This window comes from Oryzias latipes, chromosome 9 (genome assembly GCF_053564925.1).
Source record: "Oryzias latipes strain Hd-rR chromosome 9, Olatipes_Hd-rR_3.1".
NCBI lineage: Eukaryota > Metazoa > Chordata > Actinopteri > Beloniformes > Adrianichthyidae > Oryzias > Oryzias latipes.
The window spans coordinates 6695228-6715030 of record NC_136245.1 but is presented as its reverse complement, the minus strand read 5'-3'; the positions used below and the strand labels follow the sequence as shown (position 1 = coordinate 6715030).

The 19803-nt window shown below is 38.5% G+C and overlaps 1 protein-coding gene across 2 annotated transcripts in view; it reads right to left on the bottom strand.

Annotated features, from left to right (window-relative positions):
* The window catches only part of unc5db (unc-5 netrin receptor Db), a 199282-nt gene that overhangs the window by 112017 nt on the left and 67462 nt on the right, over positions 1-19803 (bottom strand). For both annotated transcript variants that reach the window (XM_020706238.3, XM_078952552.1), the window contains exon 2: positions 9160-9366. In XM_020706238.3, the coding sequence (XP_020561897.1) occupies positions 9160-9366 (207 nt within the window). The remainder of the gene's footprint in view (positions 1-9159; positions 9367-19803) is intronic.

The window sequence follows — 19803 nt, the reverse complement described above, 5'->3', positions numbered from 1 at the left end:
AGGTTTGTCAAATTGACGTCCGGTCATTGCCGGGTCCTTGACTCATGTCAACAGCCCTCGTTGAGCAATCGCGCTGCTACCGTACGATTTCCAACAAGCAGATGGCAGAAATGGGACGGTAGCACACGGGCAGGAGGTTGGCTGGAGGGTGGCAGCCTCAAATTGGCTGATAATCAGACAATTTTGGGGCCCTTGGAGACCCTCCTATCGGTCAATTATCGCGCTCCTGCCTTCCTGCCGCTCGCCTGCCGCTTATCTGCCGCAGTGTGACTTCAAATGGATCCGGGCGGCCTCTGCCCGATGTCAAAAAGTAATCAATTTAACTGTAACTTTTTCTTAAACACCATGCAGCATGTAAAAATGCAACCGCCGCCACTTGATTACAAAGGCTACCGCGCGGGCACCTGCCGATTTTGCTGCAAAACTTGCAATTAGCTCCCTGCGCAGTGTCTTTTTGGGATATGTGACCGTAGTACATATTTATTTAGCATTTTTGGGCTGCTGAGACTGATAATGCAGTCTGAAAAAATATGGTACTCACAAAACCCAGTGTTTTCTTGCATTAAAGCAAATATTATGCTTTTGCAAACCCTGCTGAATACTGTACAGCTGCCCGACAATGCAACTGTTTGGCTTATACTCCGGGCAGGACGGTAAACAGTCCTCCATCACCACTTTTTTCCAGTCCTTCTGCTCACTAGATAACTACTGAATACCAAGATTCAATATGTTTGTGTGCATTTCCTACTGATATTTAGCTAGATCTTTTTTTGTAGTAGTCTAAGTTAAAACCAGATTAGAGCATATGGGAAAATCCTTACCAAAGGGAAACCTCTCTTGAAACAAACAAGGATAAACAGTTTTCCCCTGACAGAGCCAAGTGGATGCTGATTTCCTTTCACGCTCCTGGGCTGGAGCCAGTCGCTACAATTAGGAAAGTGCCAAGAGATGAATGGCACAGATGAGTAACGCACAGTTTTTCTCTCTCACAGTCAGAGACGTACTTTATGGGCAGGAGGGGATCGGTTTACAGCGCATCACTTACCTCTCCCACCCTGACCTTCACCCAGTTTTGTTGAGGCAAAAAAGTTCTCATGGCAACCTGAAGGAGAATGCTAGGGTATGTTTGACATCAAGATATATGACAGCAAAGTTCAGTCTAGAAAAAACACCAACAATTTACCAATTTTGAAATGCTAGGATTAATTAAAAATATCTCAGGTTTTTTTATTTTAAATTGAAAAAAGATAGATAAGGGACAGAAAGACAATGTTATTGTAAGCTTTCCTAAGAGGATAGATGAGAAAGGGAGAACATGTCAATTTGGTGTTGGCACACAACATGTCCAGCCTTTTATCGTCTCTGCTTGGACAAATCGTATGCAGCGTAAATGTGGGTAAACCAGATGACAGAGGGGGCATGTGCTGCTGTGTCTGCAGCTTGAGAACAGCATGTCACAAACTGCGCCTGCGTTAACAGAGGGGGGCATGTGCACTGCAATAAAAAAGACAGGCATGAATTCCCACGGCAGGAGGTATAGCCTCATGCCGATCGCAAAATGTTCAATATCTCTGCTGCAAAACTGCTTCTTCACTGTGCAGTGACCCTGTTTTACCTTTGCGGCTTGTGAGCTTTCACTGCAAAAGTTAAAAGCTTTGGCTTAATTTCCCCAAATAACTGAAGTTTAATCAATTGCCTTGGTCCCACTTGGGGTTTGGGAGCTTCAAAGCATCCCACTACAAGAAGTAGTAGAATTTTATAAGGCCAGAAATAATAAATAAAATAAAAAATGTCATTTTTACACAGTTGGCATGAATGAATGTAATATGAATGTTCTATACAAATCTGTAAATAGAAATATGAGCATCATCAGGTGTTGTTATAAAAGGGGTGGGATCAGACAAGATTTCTCTTGAACCCACTCCATTTAAAGCACACTGTATTACTTTATATGTCTATTTTAAACTACTATGTTTCTTTTATGTTTGAAATAAAGAAACTGAAGAAGAAGAAGATGAAGAAGTGAGCATATGGTGCAGTAAGTGAACGACGGGAGAACATCTCTATTTGTGGTTGGCATACAACACCAAGTAGACATTTTTGGTGTTGTATATTTTATGTAATATTTCTAATATTACATAAAATCTCGTAGTAGTAGCACCACTGGAATAAGAGTGTTCAAAACACTACTGTTGTAGAGTTAAGTAAAGACTGCTAAAAGTACCGGTATTATAAAAATTAGAGCCAAAAGATGTGTTTTTTTTTACCAAAAGATGATTAAGAAGATGATGTCTGCTATGATATTTGGTATCATCTTTGGTGTCATGTCTTGCCTCCAGAGGTAGTTCCAGAAGCAAACCATAGGTTAACCAGGTGCAGCTTGAATTGATAAGACGAAACTATATACTAGCTGAGTGACAACTTATGTCATAATAGTGGTCTATTATTATAAAATGATGGTCTAATTATTGCTGACAGGTGTTGACCCGATATTTTTGTGGGATTTTTATCATGAGTGTACAACTTGGGAGCTTTTCCATCCATCCATCCATCTTCCTCCGCTTACCCGGGACCGGGTCGCGGGGGCAGCAGTCTGGGTCTTCCCCGGGGCCTCCGCCCAGTGGGACATGCCCAGAACACCTCTCCAGGGAGGCGTCCAGGAGGCATCTGGCAACTGGCAACTGGCTCCTTTCGATGTGGAAGAGAAGCGGTCCTCTTTTGGCAAAAGAAAACATGGACTTATGTGTAAAAATATTTACTTAACGTCCCACTCCAATCATCTTTTGATCTACTTTGAGTGTTTCTAGTGTTTTTAGCCAAAATCAGTAATTTTTTTAAGAGCAGAGTAGCAGTAGTTCAGTAGACATTCGACCGCAAGTTGTGGGCGGGACCTTTGCCACAAAGTAACCCCTCTCTCGTGTCACGTCATCCATCTGCTTCCATTTGTTCCCGCTGGCTTACAGCCCTTTACACCCCCAACCTAACAAATATGGCAAGCAACTCTGTACTTATCCAGCCGTATAGTTTTGAGCCAGATGCCATCTCAGACGAGTAAAATGATAACTATGAATCTAGACATCTATGATTAGTTGCATCAGAAAGGAGCATGTGGCTCGCCCAGAGGATTTTCCAATTGACAAATCTGATCTTTTTCAAACAGCATTTTTTTTGTCTGCTCCTGATCTGTTGCAATTAAAATATGGAAATACTCAGAAATGTAATTTTAAATTTTATTTTCCTTAAGCATATCCTCCATGTTTCTAAAAATGTCACAAGAACATGTTAAAAAAAAAAAACCAAAACACCAGGTCTTTAAAAGTTACACAGCATTTCTGCAGTGCAATTAAGTTCGCAGCAGCTTTCAGACTTTGCTGTAGATTTTTTGTTAATTCACAACGTTTTTGTCCACAATGCCCAATGCCGTTAAAGCTGACAACTTAGCCCTACTCTCCCATTGGATACGACCGCATCATGCTGTCATTATCAAAAATGGTCAGTTTCAAAAGGCAAAGACTCATAACTTTGTTGGTCTGAAGTAGATGTGCAAAAACTAGACACACACTGCCACACTGCCATTGTCTTTTGTTTACAGCTGTGTTTTCTTTGTTATTTCTTGGCTGTTATGACCATCGAATGCAGCTCCAAAACGCTGAAGCTGCACAGAATAAAAGTAGTTATCTGCACTGTAACCCGTTTACAAGCAAAGCAGACATAAAAGATATACAAGGTGGGCATATCCCTCAGTCTGATAACATTTCGGCCTCAAAGTGACATTCAAATGAACTTGTTAGAATGAAATCTGCAAACAGCTGCTGACAGCTTCTTTATAGATGAGACTAGAAAAATCCATAAAAAATGCAATCAATATACATGCAAGCACTGGAAGGATTACTTGTCTTCAGGTGTTATACAGCACACACAGCAGATATACTGTACAGTCCTCTTTTAGTGTCTACTGCTCAGAAGTCAAGGGCATTGTCATGTTTATCAGCTCACAGTGATTCACCTTGGTAGTTGGTAAATAAGAGATTGTATCAGGGGCTTCTGGGGGTACTGAGGGCCCGTGTCCTAGTCAATAGCAATCTGATTTGTTACAGATCTTCTCCTCTGTTAAGCCAGACTAAAAGAATGCACTGTTACTATAAACTGGAAGATCAACACAAACCATCCCCATTAGCAATCCTCTTATTTGTTTGCTCTGTTTCTATTAATATATAGATCATGTCTCTACCAAAAGCAAAGATTAGTTTTTTTAAATGAGCCAAAAGAGAAAATAGATTTCACGTAGGAGCATTTCAAACCTTTGAAATGGTGGCGTTATTGAAGGAAACCAAAAATGGCACATACTTTTTTATAAACTTTAAATGAAAATGGGAAACCACAAGTGGAATGGATGATTAAAGTTTAAGGCCAGGATGTGTGACTATTTTTATCAAGCAACAGTTATACATGTGGGATGCTAATGAACAAGCTAAATTTGATTTGAGGTGATAACAAAAATTAGATTTTTGATTGAAAGTGCACTGAGCAGAACTGATGGAGAAATGTGAATAGCATTTAACTAAAAAAATAACACTTTAATGCCCCCCTTCAAAGAAAATTGTGTTGTTGGTGTTTTTGTGGCATTTTTCTGATGATTAAGGACATATATAAACAAAATTAAGATTAAAACTGCATTTCTGAGCGGCTGTATGGATAAGTCGGCTGCGTGCAGGACTGTGCCGCGAGAAGGCGGGGTTCGCTTCCCAGAAGCGCAATGAGATTCATCTAGTGAGTCCTTAGGCAAGACCCTTGATGCTACTGTCTACCTATGCAGCCACAAGAAGGCTCTAGTCTGGGTTTCCCTGTGCAAGTCCCCAGCCCAGACAGAACACAGGTTTGTGACAGGAAGGGCATCCAGCGATGAACTTTCCGCCCAACCAGCCGTGCAAACCAGTGAAAGCTGCTTTTCTGTGGAGACCCTTGACATGATGTGCCGAAAGGTGAACAACAATCTTAAAATTGAGTATTTCTTTATACAAAAATTATTGTAAATCAGGAGCAGACAAAAATCAGCACACTGGTGGGTTGATAAGTAAACCCTCCCCCCTCGCATTCCAAATAAGAAGTACCCACTGGCTCCAAGAAGCTACAAATCTCTACACTAAACAGCTTTTACTCAGTCGTTTTATTTTCCAGAATAATCATTAAACACTAAACATTAATCATTAAACATTAAACGGCATTAAACATTAAACACTACCTTCTTTTAGCATGTTCTTGCTAATCCTATTTGTTTTCTGCAGTGCAAGTTATTCAAGTTATAAAGTGGCCAATCAGATGTATGCAGTCTCAAATTAAACATTTGTAACATTTGACTGACAGATTCTCCTAAGCCCCCTTTCAACTGGTAGGAGTGTGGTCTTCTAACAAACTCACTCCTGATTCGCAAAAAGTGGTTGCCATAGAAACATTGACTAACACCAACTCGGACCAATCACTGCTTAATGATGTCATCTGGCTCCAACATGGTGTCGTCCACATCACAAAAATAAAATGATGAAAGGATTTATTTCCTTTTGTTGGAGCCGGAAGTTAGTCATCGTATATGGGTGACATCACACTCACTCTGTCCAAATCTCTTATACAATCAGTAGTTGTTGCACACGTTTATGCAGCACAGAGCACGGCTGCAATAAACAAGGTACTCTATTAACCCTTGTGCTATCTTAGATGACCCCACCCTTACTTTGACGTGTTCTCCCTACCATGCAAAGGTGGACAAAGGTGGAAAGATTTCATGTAATCCATGGACACCAGTGAAGATCACAAATCATTAAAGAAAAAAGGGTCAGAGCACTGTCTAGTGGGTCTAGATGACCCAACTCCCAATGTTAAAGTGCCTAGGATAGCACAACGGTTAAAAAAGTAAAACTTTTATGAAAAAATAATGGTTTAACTTTTACTAAAAAATAACACTCATTTATTCATCTATGAAGTCCAGACATGGTTCTACATGTGTGTACATACACAAGCCCTGCCAAGATTATGAAGGAGAACAAGATGTTTACTGAACAGCTGAAATATTTTATTTTAGGATTATCAGCAATAGGTGATTAACCTCATGGCTTTGGAAAATGCATTAAGTATTTAAAACAACTTTCTGTCAGAAGATTAAAGCAACACAGTGATGCTAAATGGTAGAATAAAAGAAGCAACTCAAAAAAAAACTTGATGGTATTTTTTTAAAGCAATTACACAAAAACAACAAGCTCTGAAATATGCATTATAAAGATGAATGTTAGAAAACGTAAATGCGCCTATGAAAGTTGAGACCAAGTAATTGTTCTGTAGTACAGCTAAGTCTAATTTTCAAGTTCCAAATCCAGAATCAAGACAGAAGAGTCCAAGTTGTGGTCGAAGGGTCCTGAACATTTAATGTGGATTGAAAAATCAGCCGCACTTAAATGTCCTTCTTTATGTCTTTTAAGTGAGCAAAAACAGAAAGAAGGATTCTGATATAAAAACATGAGAACAGCACGTCTCAGCATAAACCCAAAGAACAGTGGTGTTGCTTTTTCAGGGAGTATGTATTATATGCAGTCGTCATATAGAATAACTCTTCTATATGGTACTTTTTTTTTTTTTTAAAAAAAGCAAAACCAATTTTAGGGAAAACAGACTGAATAAATCCAGTAATATGCTGTTTGGGGCTTTGCAGCAAAGCACCATTATTATTTGAAACTCAATTATTTTAAATGTCTTGCACCAGGCAAAATGTAGTAGAGTGCAGAGCTGTCAAGCCAGAAGTACAGCCTGATGTAGTCTGTGATGAACACCCAAGCAGCAGGGGCAGAAAGGGCAGCTACTCGAGCAAAGACACTAAGGTAAAGGTAGAGCTAATATATTCTGCACAAAAAATTGTTCCATAACAAGAGTTTAAAAAAAAAACCTTTTACAGCAACTTGTCATGTACTCAATAGCAAAAATGTGTCATAAAAAAACTATAGCTAAGATGAACTCTTGCCACCCTGTCCTAGAAAACCACAAACAAATTTTTGACTTCTCCTAAAAACGGCATAAATATACTGGAATCGACCACTTGAGAAGCTTTTACAATAGATCAAAAGGTGATCGGAGTGGGCCTTTAAGATGAGTTTGCTTGCTTACAAGAACAACATACTATCTATGAGGCACTTGAACTGATTTGTAAAGACAAAAATATTTTTCTTTTAGTGCATTCTGCTGTTAATAGTTTAAAATTAAAGGTCTAAATAGGAAAAGTGTGTAACAGCAATACAACTGCATCTTTTCGGTTTATGTCAATGAATGCATGTGACTACAAGGCTCAAACACAAGCAAAAGGGACAAAATCTAAATCCCAATGAAATAAATTAACAGAGAGCATAAATAGATCAACCCCGATCACCATGGATTTCTAAAGCGATGATGAAATGAATTTTTGTTTTGATCTCTTTCAAATCGATTTTCTAAACTCATCAGGCAGCTTAGCCCACAGTCTCTGCAGAAAACACACATCTAGTTCATTGAACAGTTTGCAGAAGACTCATTATTATCCTACAGTGAAGCCCGAGGTTTGTGGCGTTTATTTTGTAATTAAATAAACAGAATTAGTAATACTGCTTTCTCTGTCTGCTGCCTGCAGCACAGCTGACAAAATCCCTTCTGAAGGTGAAGCCAGTTCTTTAATGGAAACATGGTACAACTAGAAAAAAATTGTACTTTTTAGCTGTTTCAAGTGACCTCCGGCCATGCGCCTTGGACAGTTGGGAGGAGATAGGGCAGGCATACGTTAGCCAATGACTAACTGTTGGATCTGCTGGCAGAGGAGGAGGCTGGAAAGACAGACCCAAATGTACTGTGACGGTTTGGCTGAGCAATCTGTCAGATAGGACTTAAGCTCCCACATCCAGGAGAAATGGTACTGAGATAAGCCGGGCCATTGGGGCAGAATGGTTCTCCTTCTCTATAGTCTCTGTGAATGTTTGGAGGTGAGTTGTCTGGGGCCAGACTTCATCCGCCCTCTGCAAGGCGCAAGAGGAGGTTAAAGTCCGCCTCGAGTGTGTCGAGTCTCTTGATGCTGTCGGACTGTTTTTGCAACAAAAAAGGACAGTACCACTGGACTGGCAGACTGGGGTGGTAGTTCCCCTTTTTTAGAAGGGGGACCGTGATGTGTGTTCCAACTAAGGAATTACACTCCTCAAACTCTCTGGGAAAGTCTATTCCAGAGTACCAGAGGAAAGAGTTTGGATGACAGTTGAACTAATTCAAAACAACAGAGTGGGTTCCGTCCTGGTCATGGAACAGTGGACCAGCTCTACATATTCCCGAGGGTTTGTTGGAGTCCAAATGTGTTTTATGGATTTGGAGAAGCCTTTCAACAGCATCCCCTGGCCTGTCCTGTGGAGGCTGCTCTGTGGGTATGGGGTCAGGGGAACCTTACTTAGGGGCATCAGACCTGTTCCAGGTGCCTGTTGGATTTCTAATAACAATCTTTCTGGATAGAATTTCTTGGCAAAGCCAGGGGCCGGAAGGGGTCTGGTTAAGGGACCGCAGGATTTCCTCTCTGTTATTTGCCGATGATGTTGTCCAGAATTTAAATCAGCATATGAATTCGTGAAAATTGTTTTGCTGTATCAACTTGCTTTAGCTGAAAATAACTGTTATATTTTTGTAAACGTTTTATCTCCAATATTTAATCCATAAAACATCAGCAGTAGTACATTACTCCCCAACTCAGTATTTGATAAACTGCACCAGAAATTGTATACCAACCACAAAAAAACAGTTGCAAACAAGTAAAGGGCATCTCAGTAAAGGTGTATTCAATTAAATTACAGTTAGTGCTTGTTGACACCGTTTTTTTGTTCTGAACTTTAGTTAATGCAGATTTTCAATAGAAGTTATATCTTTAATCATTATGAGAGGAAAACATTAAGCTATATAGGTTGTATTTCAAAAATACTGATTATATGTGTCCTTTACTACACAACCTTGGACTGCTTTTTCTTCAAAGATCATGCCAGATTTTATTTTGTCGCCCTTTTATGTTTGAGGTCTACGTTTCCATTTTGCAAACGGTTGATGTTATAAGTTAAATGTTATTAATTAAATCCAATATTACACTGTTGGGATGAAAGTATCACAATATAACCTCACCTGTGATGAGGTCTTTGTACTCGTGAGACATGTGTTCATTCTGATGCACCCATTCCCCGTTGCATTTGAAAAAAATCTGTAAGGCGGGTGTGGCTCGACAGCGCAGCTTGGTAGGATTGCTTTTGACAATGTAGGCATCCTCTGGCTCCTGGATGAAGTGTGGCAGGGTTCCATGCCCTGAGGGCAAGCTGTCAGACTGTGTGACCCCTAGGAACAAAAAGAAAATCTCAGTTATATCACAGAGCCAAGCATTTCTTTAAACCAGGTATGAACAGAAACCTAACCAATTTGGCAGAGAAAGAAATCCAGTAACTGTATATTTTCTGCACATTACGGTGCTCAAAAACCTTATTTTTATTTAATAAAACTATGGTGCACCTTATAATCCAGAGTACCTTATAAATGGATTCATTTTTTTTTATATCAAAGGGCTTTTGAAAGACACACGCGCCTTTTCAAAAAATCTGTTTTTACAAAAGTTGCATATAAAGTTGGGTGTTATTGTATATACACTAATGAGGCTAACATGTTGCATGGTACAAACAAGTTCTGGAGTAATGGTAAACGCAGATGATAGTCTGTGTGATGGATTCATTTCTGACTCTTTTGTCTCTTTAATGTGCATTTTAGGTCAGTGTACCTTATATGTGACACAATTTCATAAATAAACCATTCGTTGACAGTGCGCCTTATGACCTCATGCAACTATAGGGCAGAAAACACGGTAGGACTACTTTAAGCTGGAGATATAAAAATAAAGACAACAAAACGTTTAAGTACTTTATATTTCTGCATCAACAGCAATTAGGGAGCAGCTCAGAAATTTCCCAAAAAAGCTCAACAAATTAGTAACACATTTTTCAAAATTACTTTATTTAAAGTAAATATTTAAGATACAAAGCATGGACCAAAATGCAGACAGTTTTCTTATAAAGCAGACGCACAGAATAAAATCAGAGTTACTTAGAAGAGAGGATATTTATTAAACAAAATAAGGCCTAAAAACATCTTATCCCAGCCTGGATTCTGATCCTACAAAAATAAAACTCCTTTGGTACCTGCATCAACATGGTGTCCTCATTCAAGTGGTTTACCCTTTTTTCCTTTTTCTGTCAGATAGTCACTATGCCTCACTTTTACTCTGTTGTTCATTCTAAAATTTCAGTGTTCTAAAAGCATTTTTGCAAATAAGAAAATCTACAGACTAAGAGAGTAAAATAGTCAAATATATTTGTTGATCATTTGTTGCCTTCCAAGCTATTGTGTGTTTGCTTTCACTACGGCATGGTGTGAACCAGGACAATGACAGGATGTTGGTGCTCCTGCTGTCCTTAGCATGCTTCTGAGAATTGCACCTTAATTTCAACAAGGTAACTCCAGCTAAGCTTTTCAGTGCACATGAGAGCTAATATATCCCTCTTTTTGAAATCCAGTTCTGTCCCTTGAAAACGTCCCTGTCCTCTCCTCAATTCCTTTCATCGCTGTTGTCCTAGTTAAATGGGTAAATAAAAAATGTGCAGGTCTGAAGTGTGGCTGCATAATAAACAAACATAGATATGGTAAATGGAAGTTTGAAAAATGATGACAGGATTTGGACTGATGTGTGTCAAGCCTTGACTGCATACAACATATTAATATTTAATTTGCATGGAGTTTCTTGAGTAAATGTTTTAAATAGTCATGGAATAGGCAGCTTACTAAATCATATAACCTGGGGGGAAATGGAAGTTGTCTTAAATAGAAATGAAATAAGCTAAAATACATGATTTCAACAGAAGTTGCATTTTTTTGTTTGTTTTTGAATTGGCAAATAGTTTTGCCAAGCCAGCCCTGCTGCTCAACATTAAAATTAACATTAAAAACGTATCAAATTACCCAACGTATCATAATTAATACTATCTATATCTAATTAAAAAATTGATTCCACAAATCTTTTGCGGATTCATCAAAAAACACCTTGAATCCAAAAGAATCCTCTGTCAGTCGTTTGATGTAGCCAACTTTACAGGGTTAAGTCATAAGCTGTTTATAAGAAACTCATTTAGCCAAGCTCATCTCACCTACAATGGCTTGATAGAAAAAAAACTATGATTCGCTCTTTTTACAACATCCAAAAATAAATCCTATTTTTTGAGTCTAGTAGTGTGGCTAAATCTACGACTCTCTTTTGGTAAACATACTCAAAGTCTATTTGTTGTTTATGAACAATGGTATTACAACTGTCCGTATCAAAACAGACATGTTTAACCTAACAATGTTCTTTTCATTTAAAAGCTTGAAAAATATATATACATATATATTTATATATAAAGTTTCAATTAAATGTAAATTAAAATTTCAGAACAGGTAACACTCTATCAGAAGCCTGCCCAAGAGGTTGGAATGTTAATCACTGAAAATAATTGGCAAATAGAAGTATGAATGGCATCTTTAACTTTATATTGAGCTTTAATAACTTTTATAAGTTCTTATGAGGACATACTGATAAATGAGAATCTGTTCAACCTCAAAGGAATGAAGTTATACAATCATTTAGAGTCATTTAGCCTACATATATATAATAGTTACAGCATGCATCTTCTCCCATCCAGTAGCTCCCTAACGAACCAGTATTAGTGCTCTGATAAATTAGTTGCTGCCATGGTGAAAAAGTGGTTAATCCCAGGAAAGCTTCACCGTTCTAATTCTAGTTTATGTAGTTATCTATGATGTGCTGAGTATATTCTTACTGTGTTTTAACATGCAGATCATTGAAAAAAAGCAACTTATTGGAACAAGGTAGCAACTCCACACAGCTGTAATTATGCAATTGCTTCCTTTCCTTGTAATGGATGCTCAATTTACAAGTACAAGGCCGTGTTACACAGCCACTTCGTATTTTTTGCGCATATTGCACGAATAAAAGTTGTTCATACGGAAATATACATGGAAAAGTGAGAAAGGTTGTGGTATTTAGTTTCCACAGATTCCACGCAAAACTCATGTAAATCAAAGTAGAACATGAACCATGTGTAATTAATGTGCTGTTTAGATGCACTTCATTATCGATTCGTACATCAATTACATAATATTAACGTGAAATGTGCTCCGTATGTGCAATATAAAAACTAAACATTAAAGATTTATGTGATAATTGCATATATAATACATAAAAAATGGCGTAATTCTCAACTGACCAAAATTTCTAAAAAGCACAAATGGGAATTCACGTATAAAAACCCGTCGAAAATACGCAAAATGTACACAGTGACTGTGTGACACGGCCGTTAAATATGGCTGTAACTTGTGGCTAAACAAAAAACCTGTGAGGCTTAAGATGCCATAGAGGTTAAACCGCCAAAATTGAGGAGAGGAAGACATCTGTAAGCCAGTTTCCACCCTTATTGTCAGCATCACAAATACCCTTGCCAGCTCTGTAGACAATCTTGAAGGTGAATGTAGATAGAGCAGAAAGCCTTTTCTAGCCCTTGTGCTATCTTGTGGGGTCCAGATAACCTCACTCCCAATGTATTGTGTCTTGGGGGGACGTTAACATTGGGAGTGGGAATGTTTCACTTCCAGTTCTGGGTTACAGCAAGGACGCGTGTTGGTCATGCAATTATCTTCAAGTGACTTAAAAGTTGATTTTTTCCAAAAAAAAGAGAGCTGACTGTGGCCCCTAAGAAAAATCAAGCAACAGGTGACTACGATGACATTAAAAAGATTCTTGAGGAAATACAAGCAACGTTGTATCCTTTCGTGGAGCGAGTGAACGACAAGCTAACTCCTCTCATGGAGCTAGTGGAAGATTTCCGAAGACTCCGAGCTCAAAACGAGCAACGAGATAACCGGGCCGACATTCTGGAGAAAAGAATGGACGATGTGGAACAACAAGAAAGGATGAATAATGTCATTCTCACTGGAGTACCAATCAAACCTCAGGCAAAGCTAAATGCAGCTGGAGTTAGCATTGCTAATGCTAATAGAGCTAGCATTCCTAGCAGTTCTTCTGAAACGGGGAGCGATGTAGAGTCTCTGGAACACTAAGTGGAATCCTTTTTCACGTCTAAAGGGATTTCCCTGGATGGTCCACTGGACCGGTACAAGGATCTGGTTCCCATGAAGGATTTTGAAAAGTGTTTGATCACGGACGTCTGCAGCAACAAATGCAGTAATAAATCAAAGAGTCAAATATAGCGCCTGGGATCAGCGCTTTCTCCAAAAGTCTGAAGTGACCCTGATTTTCAGCAGAGAGTTCTGACCTGCAGACAACTAGACCTCAACTTTCAGCGCCGCTGATAACAGCTGCAGAAGGATACGGACCTTAATCTAATGTCTGCAGACATAACAGCGAAGACAACTATAAACTCTGTTAAAACCAGAAGAACGGCTGTCAATCAGCAGAAGAAGGGATACCAACCTTGGACATTCAACACAATATGGACGCTTTTTTATTTCACAGCATTACCTTATTATAATTTAAAAAAAAAATTCTTAGTCAATTATTGAAGATGGATGAATTGATTGATTTCTAGTTAAATTACTTCAATTGCTCCAAAATTGGAAAATTGATTCGTGATTTTTCCTAATGAAACATGATTTGCACATATTTTTAACTTTTTATACTTGATCAATTTATGCTATGAATATTTTTGAAACAGTGTTGTGTCTGTTTTACTGATCTAGTATTATTTTTTGTAATTATATACATCTTCTTCCACTTTCGGCTTCTCCCATCAGGGGTCGCCACAGCGAACAAGTCGCATGGTAAATTTGGCAATGTTTTACGCCGGATGCCCTTCCTGACGCAACCTTCTCTAACCGGGCTTGGAACCGGCAGAGGTAGAGAAGGGAACAGGGAGCAGCCTGGAGTCGAACCCGGGTTTCACGGACGGAAGGCGCTGCAAACCAGCACGAGCTAAACTGGCTCCCCACCACCACCTTCAGCTAAATGAGGAAATAAGCAGGAAGACTTTACTGCAGCGGGTTCCCAACCAGGAAGTAAACATCTGCATGAGAAAAGCTGCTGTTCTTCGTATCACGTCGGGTGACGGAAGCGGCTGGAAATGGATCAGTACCAACAGAAACATACAACGCAGGACAAACGAGCTCTGGTAATTAACATAATCTGCATACATTTTAGATAACTGATCTGCATTTGCCATGTTGATTTCTAAAATAGTTATGTCTATTTTTTACGTACATACCTAAGGATACTTAATTCTGTCTGATAATTATGAACTGGATAATGATAAATCATGTAATAAAATGGTTACAGTAAAACAGGGGTGGGATTACATAAGTTTGCTTCCTTCTACTCCCTTTCAAGCAATACTGAATTTTCATGTCTAATTATCCTAAATATGATACGTCTTTGCATGAATGTATAACTGATGATTGTAATGTTTTTTGTGTATCATTCTTATTTGATTGCTTGAAATAAACAATTTCAACTCAAAAATCAAAATCACAAGATAGCACAAGGGCTAGCTGGTGGCCTTAAGTTTGTCTGACATTAGGAGGTGTTGTACGTTAGTAGATGGCTGGCTGTGATCACAGTGAGTGATGCTCCATTACGATAGTTGTTAAAGTTTTCAGTTACTGCCAATCGAGAAACTCCAATTTGTGGGCATGATACCTCAACTCACTCCGGGTTAAGTCTCTCCTTGGATTTGTCACAACCTTGTTTTTTCCATCACACAGCTTGTCTTGATAATTAACACTAAAGATAGTGAACACACACTCAAAGAATCATACATTTTCAGCATATTGAATCTGGAGGTAATGTTGATGATCATTGGTTATAACTATGGAAGTTTTTTTCACCCATATTTCAGAGTAGTATGCAATTCTCAATTGACAATTTAATTAGCAATTTGATCATGCTAAATAAAAATGCATTTGTAATTGACAATTCAATATCCAATTCAGGCTTAAAATTTAAAAATGCATTTTGCATTTTAGAATTCAATAGGAAAAATTACAATACAATCTTACATTAATTAAAATATTAAATAAAAATACAATCCTTTGCATTTTAAATTGATTTTGTTACTATTATTCAAATGACAATGAATTTTCAATTTAGAAATCTAAATACAATTTGGCCATGAATTTAGAATAACTGCAGTGTACCTACGATGAATATCACAGACCTCTCGTCTTTTTAAGTCGGAAACTTAAAGAATCAATGACTGACAAATCCTTTTTGACAAACTTAAAATAGAGAAAAATATTTTTTTTGTTTTTTGTGACTTGCGGCTTCACACTCACTGAATAATTTGAAACATATTAATGTAACATCTGTTGCATTGATTTATTGTCACTGTACAAGTACAACAAAATTGCAACAATCAGTTGGATGTACCCAGCTGTGAACTTGACAGTTATCCAAAAAACTATAATCCTGCACTAGTAAGGTCTGTATTTGTTATCACTTGCAACCTCTATGAAAGCACAGAGTAAAGCTAAACTGACAGATTGTTCAACTGCATTCCAGCTACCAACCTTTATATAATAAATTATCTTACTCTGCCAATCACTTTGGAGCACTTTATGGGTTGTTCATCCTTTATCAGCAGTCTGATGCAACATTTTTCCTTTGCTATAGTTTACAAAACAAAATAGCCTTCAAATTTTAACCTTAATCATAATCTCATATACTTTTCTTTCTTTACAGACAGCCTTTGTTTTCTCATAGTGGAACACTGATGAAACAGAACAGTGGAATAATATTTTCTTGGGAATTTTGTGACATGCACATAAAGAAAATATGGAATTAGCATTTGCCTCAGCTAATCAGTAACATATAGCTAAATCCATACCAGCTGCTATGTTTCTTTGAAACTGTAAATGTCTCTCCTTCACTACAGCCATAGTGTACCATGCACCCTTTTGGCATCACAGTGAACCAGGTACATTGTAATGTGATCATTCCCTGCAGTCTTTATTTTTATGTTTTTTGTTGATGACATTGTGGCATGAGAGATGGAGTCATTTTATTTTCTGCTGTTTTTTTCCTAAGATGCAACAATATTTCTTGTGTTTTTATTTAATTCATTAGAAACAATCATTTAAAAATCATCTAATTTAAATAATAATCAAAATACAGACTGTTGTTTTAATTGTAATTAATTGTTATTCTAATGACCAAAATTATCGAGGGGATAAAGAAACCGTATATTGAGTGGCTGTTTAGATTAGTGGTACAGGAAATAAGATCTGTTCCAAAAATAAAGCTTCCACCACCTCTTTTTGCCGCTGGAGAAGATGCTAAAATGTTTACTACAAATTTAACCCTTTTACACCAACACTTTAGTTCCAGTGTTTTGTTAAATTTTACGTATTGGTGCAAAACTGATATGAAAAGCCGCTAGTCTCCACGGGCTTAAGTTGTTTTTCACCTTTTTTGGCATATCCCTTCAGGAGTCGGCACAGTGAATCACCTTTCACTGAGTCGCGCAGGTGGTTTGACTGAGAGTTTTACAGAAGATGCCCTTACTGACACAACCCTGTTTTTTGTCCGGGCTGAGGACAGGCACATAGGGACCCAGACTTTGGTTGGTCCTCTTGTGGCTACACAGTTAATCATCTGGTTCTAATGCCGAGAAAAGCAGTTGGGAAAATCTGCTTTTCTCTGTGTCAAAATCAGCTGATTCATAGTGATCGCATAAAAGGTCAAAGATTTATGGTATGTTGAAGAACTTGTGTTATTTAGCTGTCACCACCGCTCCGGTGTTAAAGGGTTAGAAGGTTGAATATGTTAAGGAAAAGAACTACATCTCTGATATATATTCGTAAATAAACAGACTCGTGGATGACTGGAATACAAACGTATGTCGTAAAGAGATGTAGTATCTGCAAATTGAAACACAGCACTTTCTTATCTTGTTTTTCAAAGACAAAAACTCTTTTTGGTTTGTTGATGACTGGATGTCTGCAGCCATAGCCATTGATAGAAGAACCAGCCATGTTGTTTAGACATCTACAGTTTGTGGCTTGACATTGTCGAGAAATGTTCCCTCCCATCCACCCTTCTTCTCGACCTCATTCTTCCCGGTAAAATCTCTCACATGGTCTGTAATCAATTTTATAATATTGAATAAGCAATTACACAGCACCTATGTGCACTGTCAAGCAGTCAGTGAGGTTACTGTTTAAGAGGTGGGTTCCCCTGTGACTACAGTGCACAGATCTAAAACTGAGTCAGTTACAGGTTGTTTCTGTTAAATCCTCCTGTTCCACTAGAGACCAAAGCACCCTTACAGGAGTGATTGGCTAAGACATTCCCTGACAGCTATTGACAAGCTGCTGCACTTCCCAGAAAGGGCAAGAAAGAAAGACAGACAAAAGCACTCAGCGTTTTGTCTTTTTTCATTCATTCATCTTCTGCCATTTTATCCCTTTCGGGGTCACGGGGCTGCCAGTGCCTATCCCGGCCACTTGAGGGTGAAGGCAGGGTACACCCTGGACACTTCACCAGTCTGTCACAGGGCCGCAATCACACACCCATTCACACTCACACCTAGGGACAATTTAGAGTTCCGAATTGACCTTTGAAGCATGTTTTTGGACAGTGGGAGGAAGCCGGAGACCCTGGAGAGAACCCACACATGCACGGGGAGAACATGCAAACTACACACAAGTTCCCCATTGATGTTCTGTTTCAGGTCCCCCAGCTGGGACTTGAACCCACTGCACCACTGGGCAGCCCTTTGGGTTTGTTCACCACACTAATTGTGTTTTGTAAATAATTTCTTTTGCACTATAAACAGGTCATTTAAGTCCCACTCCAATCTTTTGATCTATTTAGAACGTGTTCCCAGTGTTATTTTAAGAATGAGAATGCTGTTTTTAGGCAAACCCCCCCCCAAAAAAACCTATGTTGTTTTTCCTAGGACATTTGGAGCAATACTACTCCCACTTCCCAACATCCCTCTGTTTACACCCTAGCTTACAGCCCTTCACAACCCCAACTTAACATAACCAGTGCAACAAAAATGTTGAGCAATACTGAAACTATCCAGCCATACAGTTTTGAGCCAGATAAAGACGAAAAATGAAGGATCTATTTGTTTGCAAGAGGATGCTTCATAATGTCGTGGAGCAGGGAGCTTGTGGCTTGCCAATTATAGGATCCACGTCACAGCTACAAGCTCTTTTAAACATTATCTTTTTTGTTTGTGACTCATTCAAAATTATTTTAAAAAATACACAAAAATGCTGCTTTAAGCTTTATTTTCTTTATATATGTCCTCAATCATCAGAAAAAAATGTCACAAGAACATGTTAAAAACCCAGTTTTTATCGGAGTGGGTCTTTAACTTCTTGCTTGACCAAGCTTGTGCTGCACCCAATATGGGGTTTTGGTTCCTTATTTCTACTCCCTGTGTGGATGGTGAGATATATGGCCACTCCATTCCAGTTATATGGGGTTTTCAAGGTGCAGGGACTACATTGAGATCCTGCGCTGCCTAAAGTGATGAATGTGTTTTTCTATTAATTAAGTATAATAAAATCTATTTAGCAATGTTCATGCAGTTTGTGCTGTTGAAAGTAATACATTTAACACAGACATCCCACAGATATGTTGTTATCAATACTTTTATAGTGGCGGAAAAAAGTACTTAGCCACCAATTGTGCAAGTTATCCCATTTAAAAAGATGAGAGGTCTGTATTTTTCATCTCAGGCATGCTTCATCTATGAGAGACAAAATGAGGGGGAAAAAATCCAGAAAATCACATTGTTTGATTTTTAAAGAATTTATTTGTAAATTATGGTGGAAAATAAATATTTGGTAAATTTAAAAAAATCAACTCAATACTTTGTTATATAACCTTTGTTTGCAATGACAGTAGTCAAATATTTTTTGTAAGTCTTCACTAATTGTTGCTGGTATTTTGGCCCATTCCTCCATGCAGATCTCCTCTAGAGCAGTGATGTTTTGGGGCTGCAGCTGGGCAACACAGACTTTCAACTACCACCATAGATTTTCTTTTTATGAGATTGAGATCTGGAGACTGGCTAGGCCACTCCAATTCATGAAATGCATCTTACGAAGCCACTCATTCGTTACCCCAGCAGTGTGTTTGGGATCGTTGTCATGCTGAAAGACCCAGCCATGTTTCATCATCAAGATTATCAGTGGTCTTGTATGTCTTCCATTTCCTAATAACCGTTGATTTCTTCACACCGAGCTGCCTACCTATTGCAGATTCAGTCTTCCCAGCCTGGTGCTGGTCAACAATTTGATGCGGGTGTCCTTGGACAGCTCTTTGGTCTTGGTCACAGTATACAGGTAACGAGTGGAGGACAAACAATCCTCTTAAAGAAGAAGTTACAGGTCTGAGAGCCAGAAGTATTATTTGTTTGTAGGTGACCAAATAATTTATTTTCCACCATAATTTCCTAATAACACCAGTGATGTTAGCTTGGGGTTCTGAGGGACTATAAGCTAGCAGGAGAGAGTAAAGAAAGGGATGATAGGAAATGAGGGCAGGCTTACTCCACACCAACAGTTTCCAATGAACTCCTGCTGCTCTGCAGAAACATTGTCCTAGAAAACGACACAGGTTTTTTTTTATTTTGACTAAAAACAGCATCTTAATAATTAAAAGACTACTGGGAACATTTTTACAACAGATCAAAAGATGATCAGATTGGG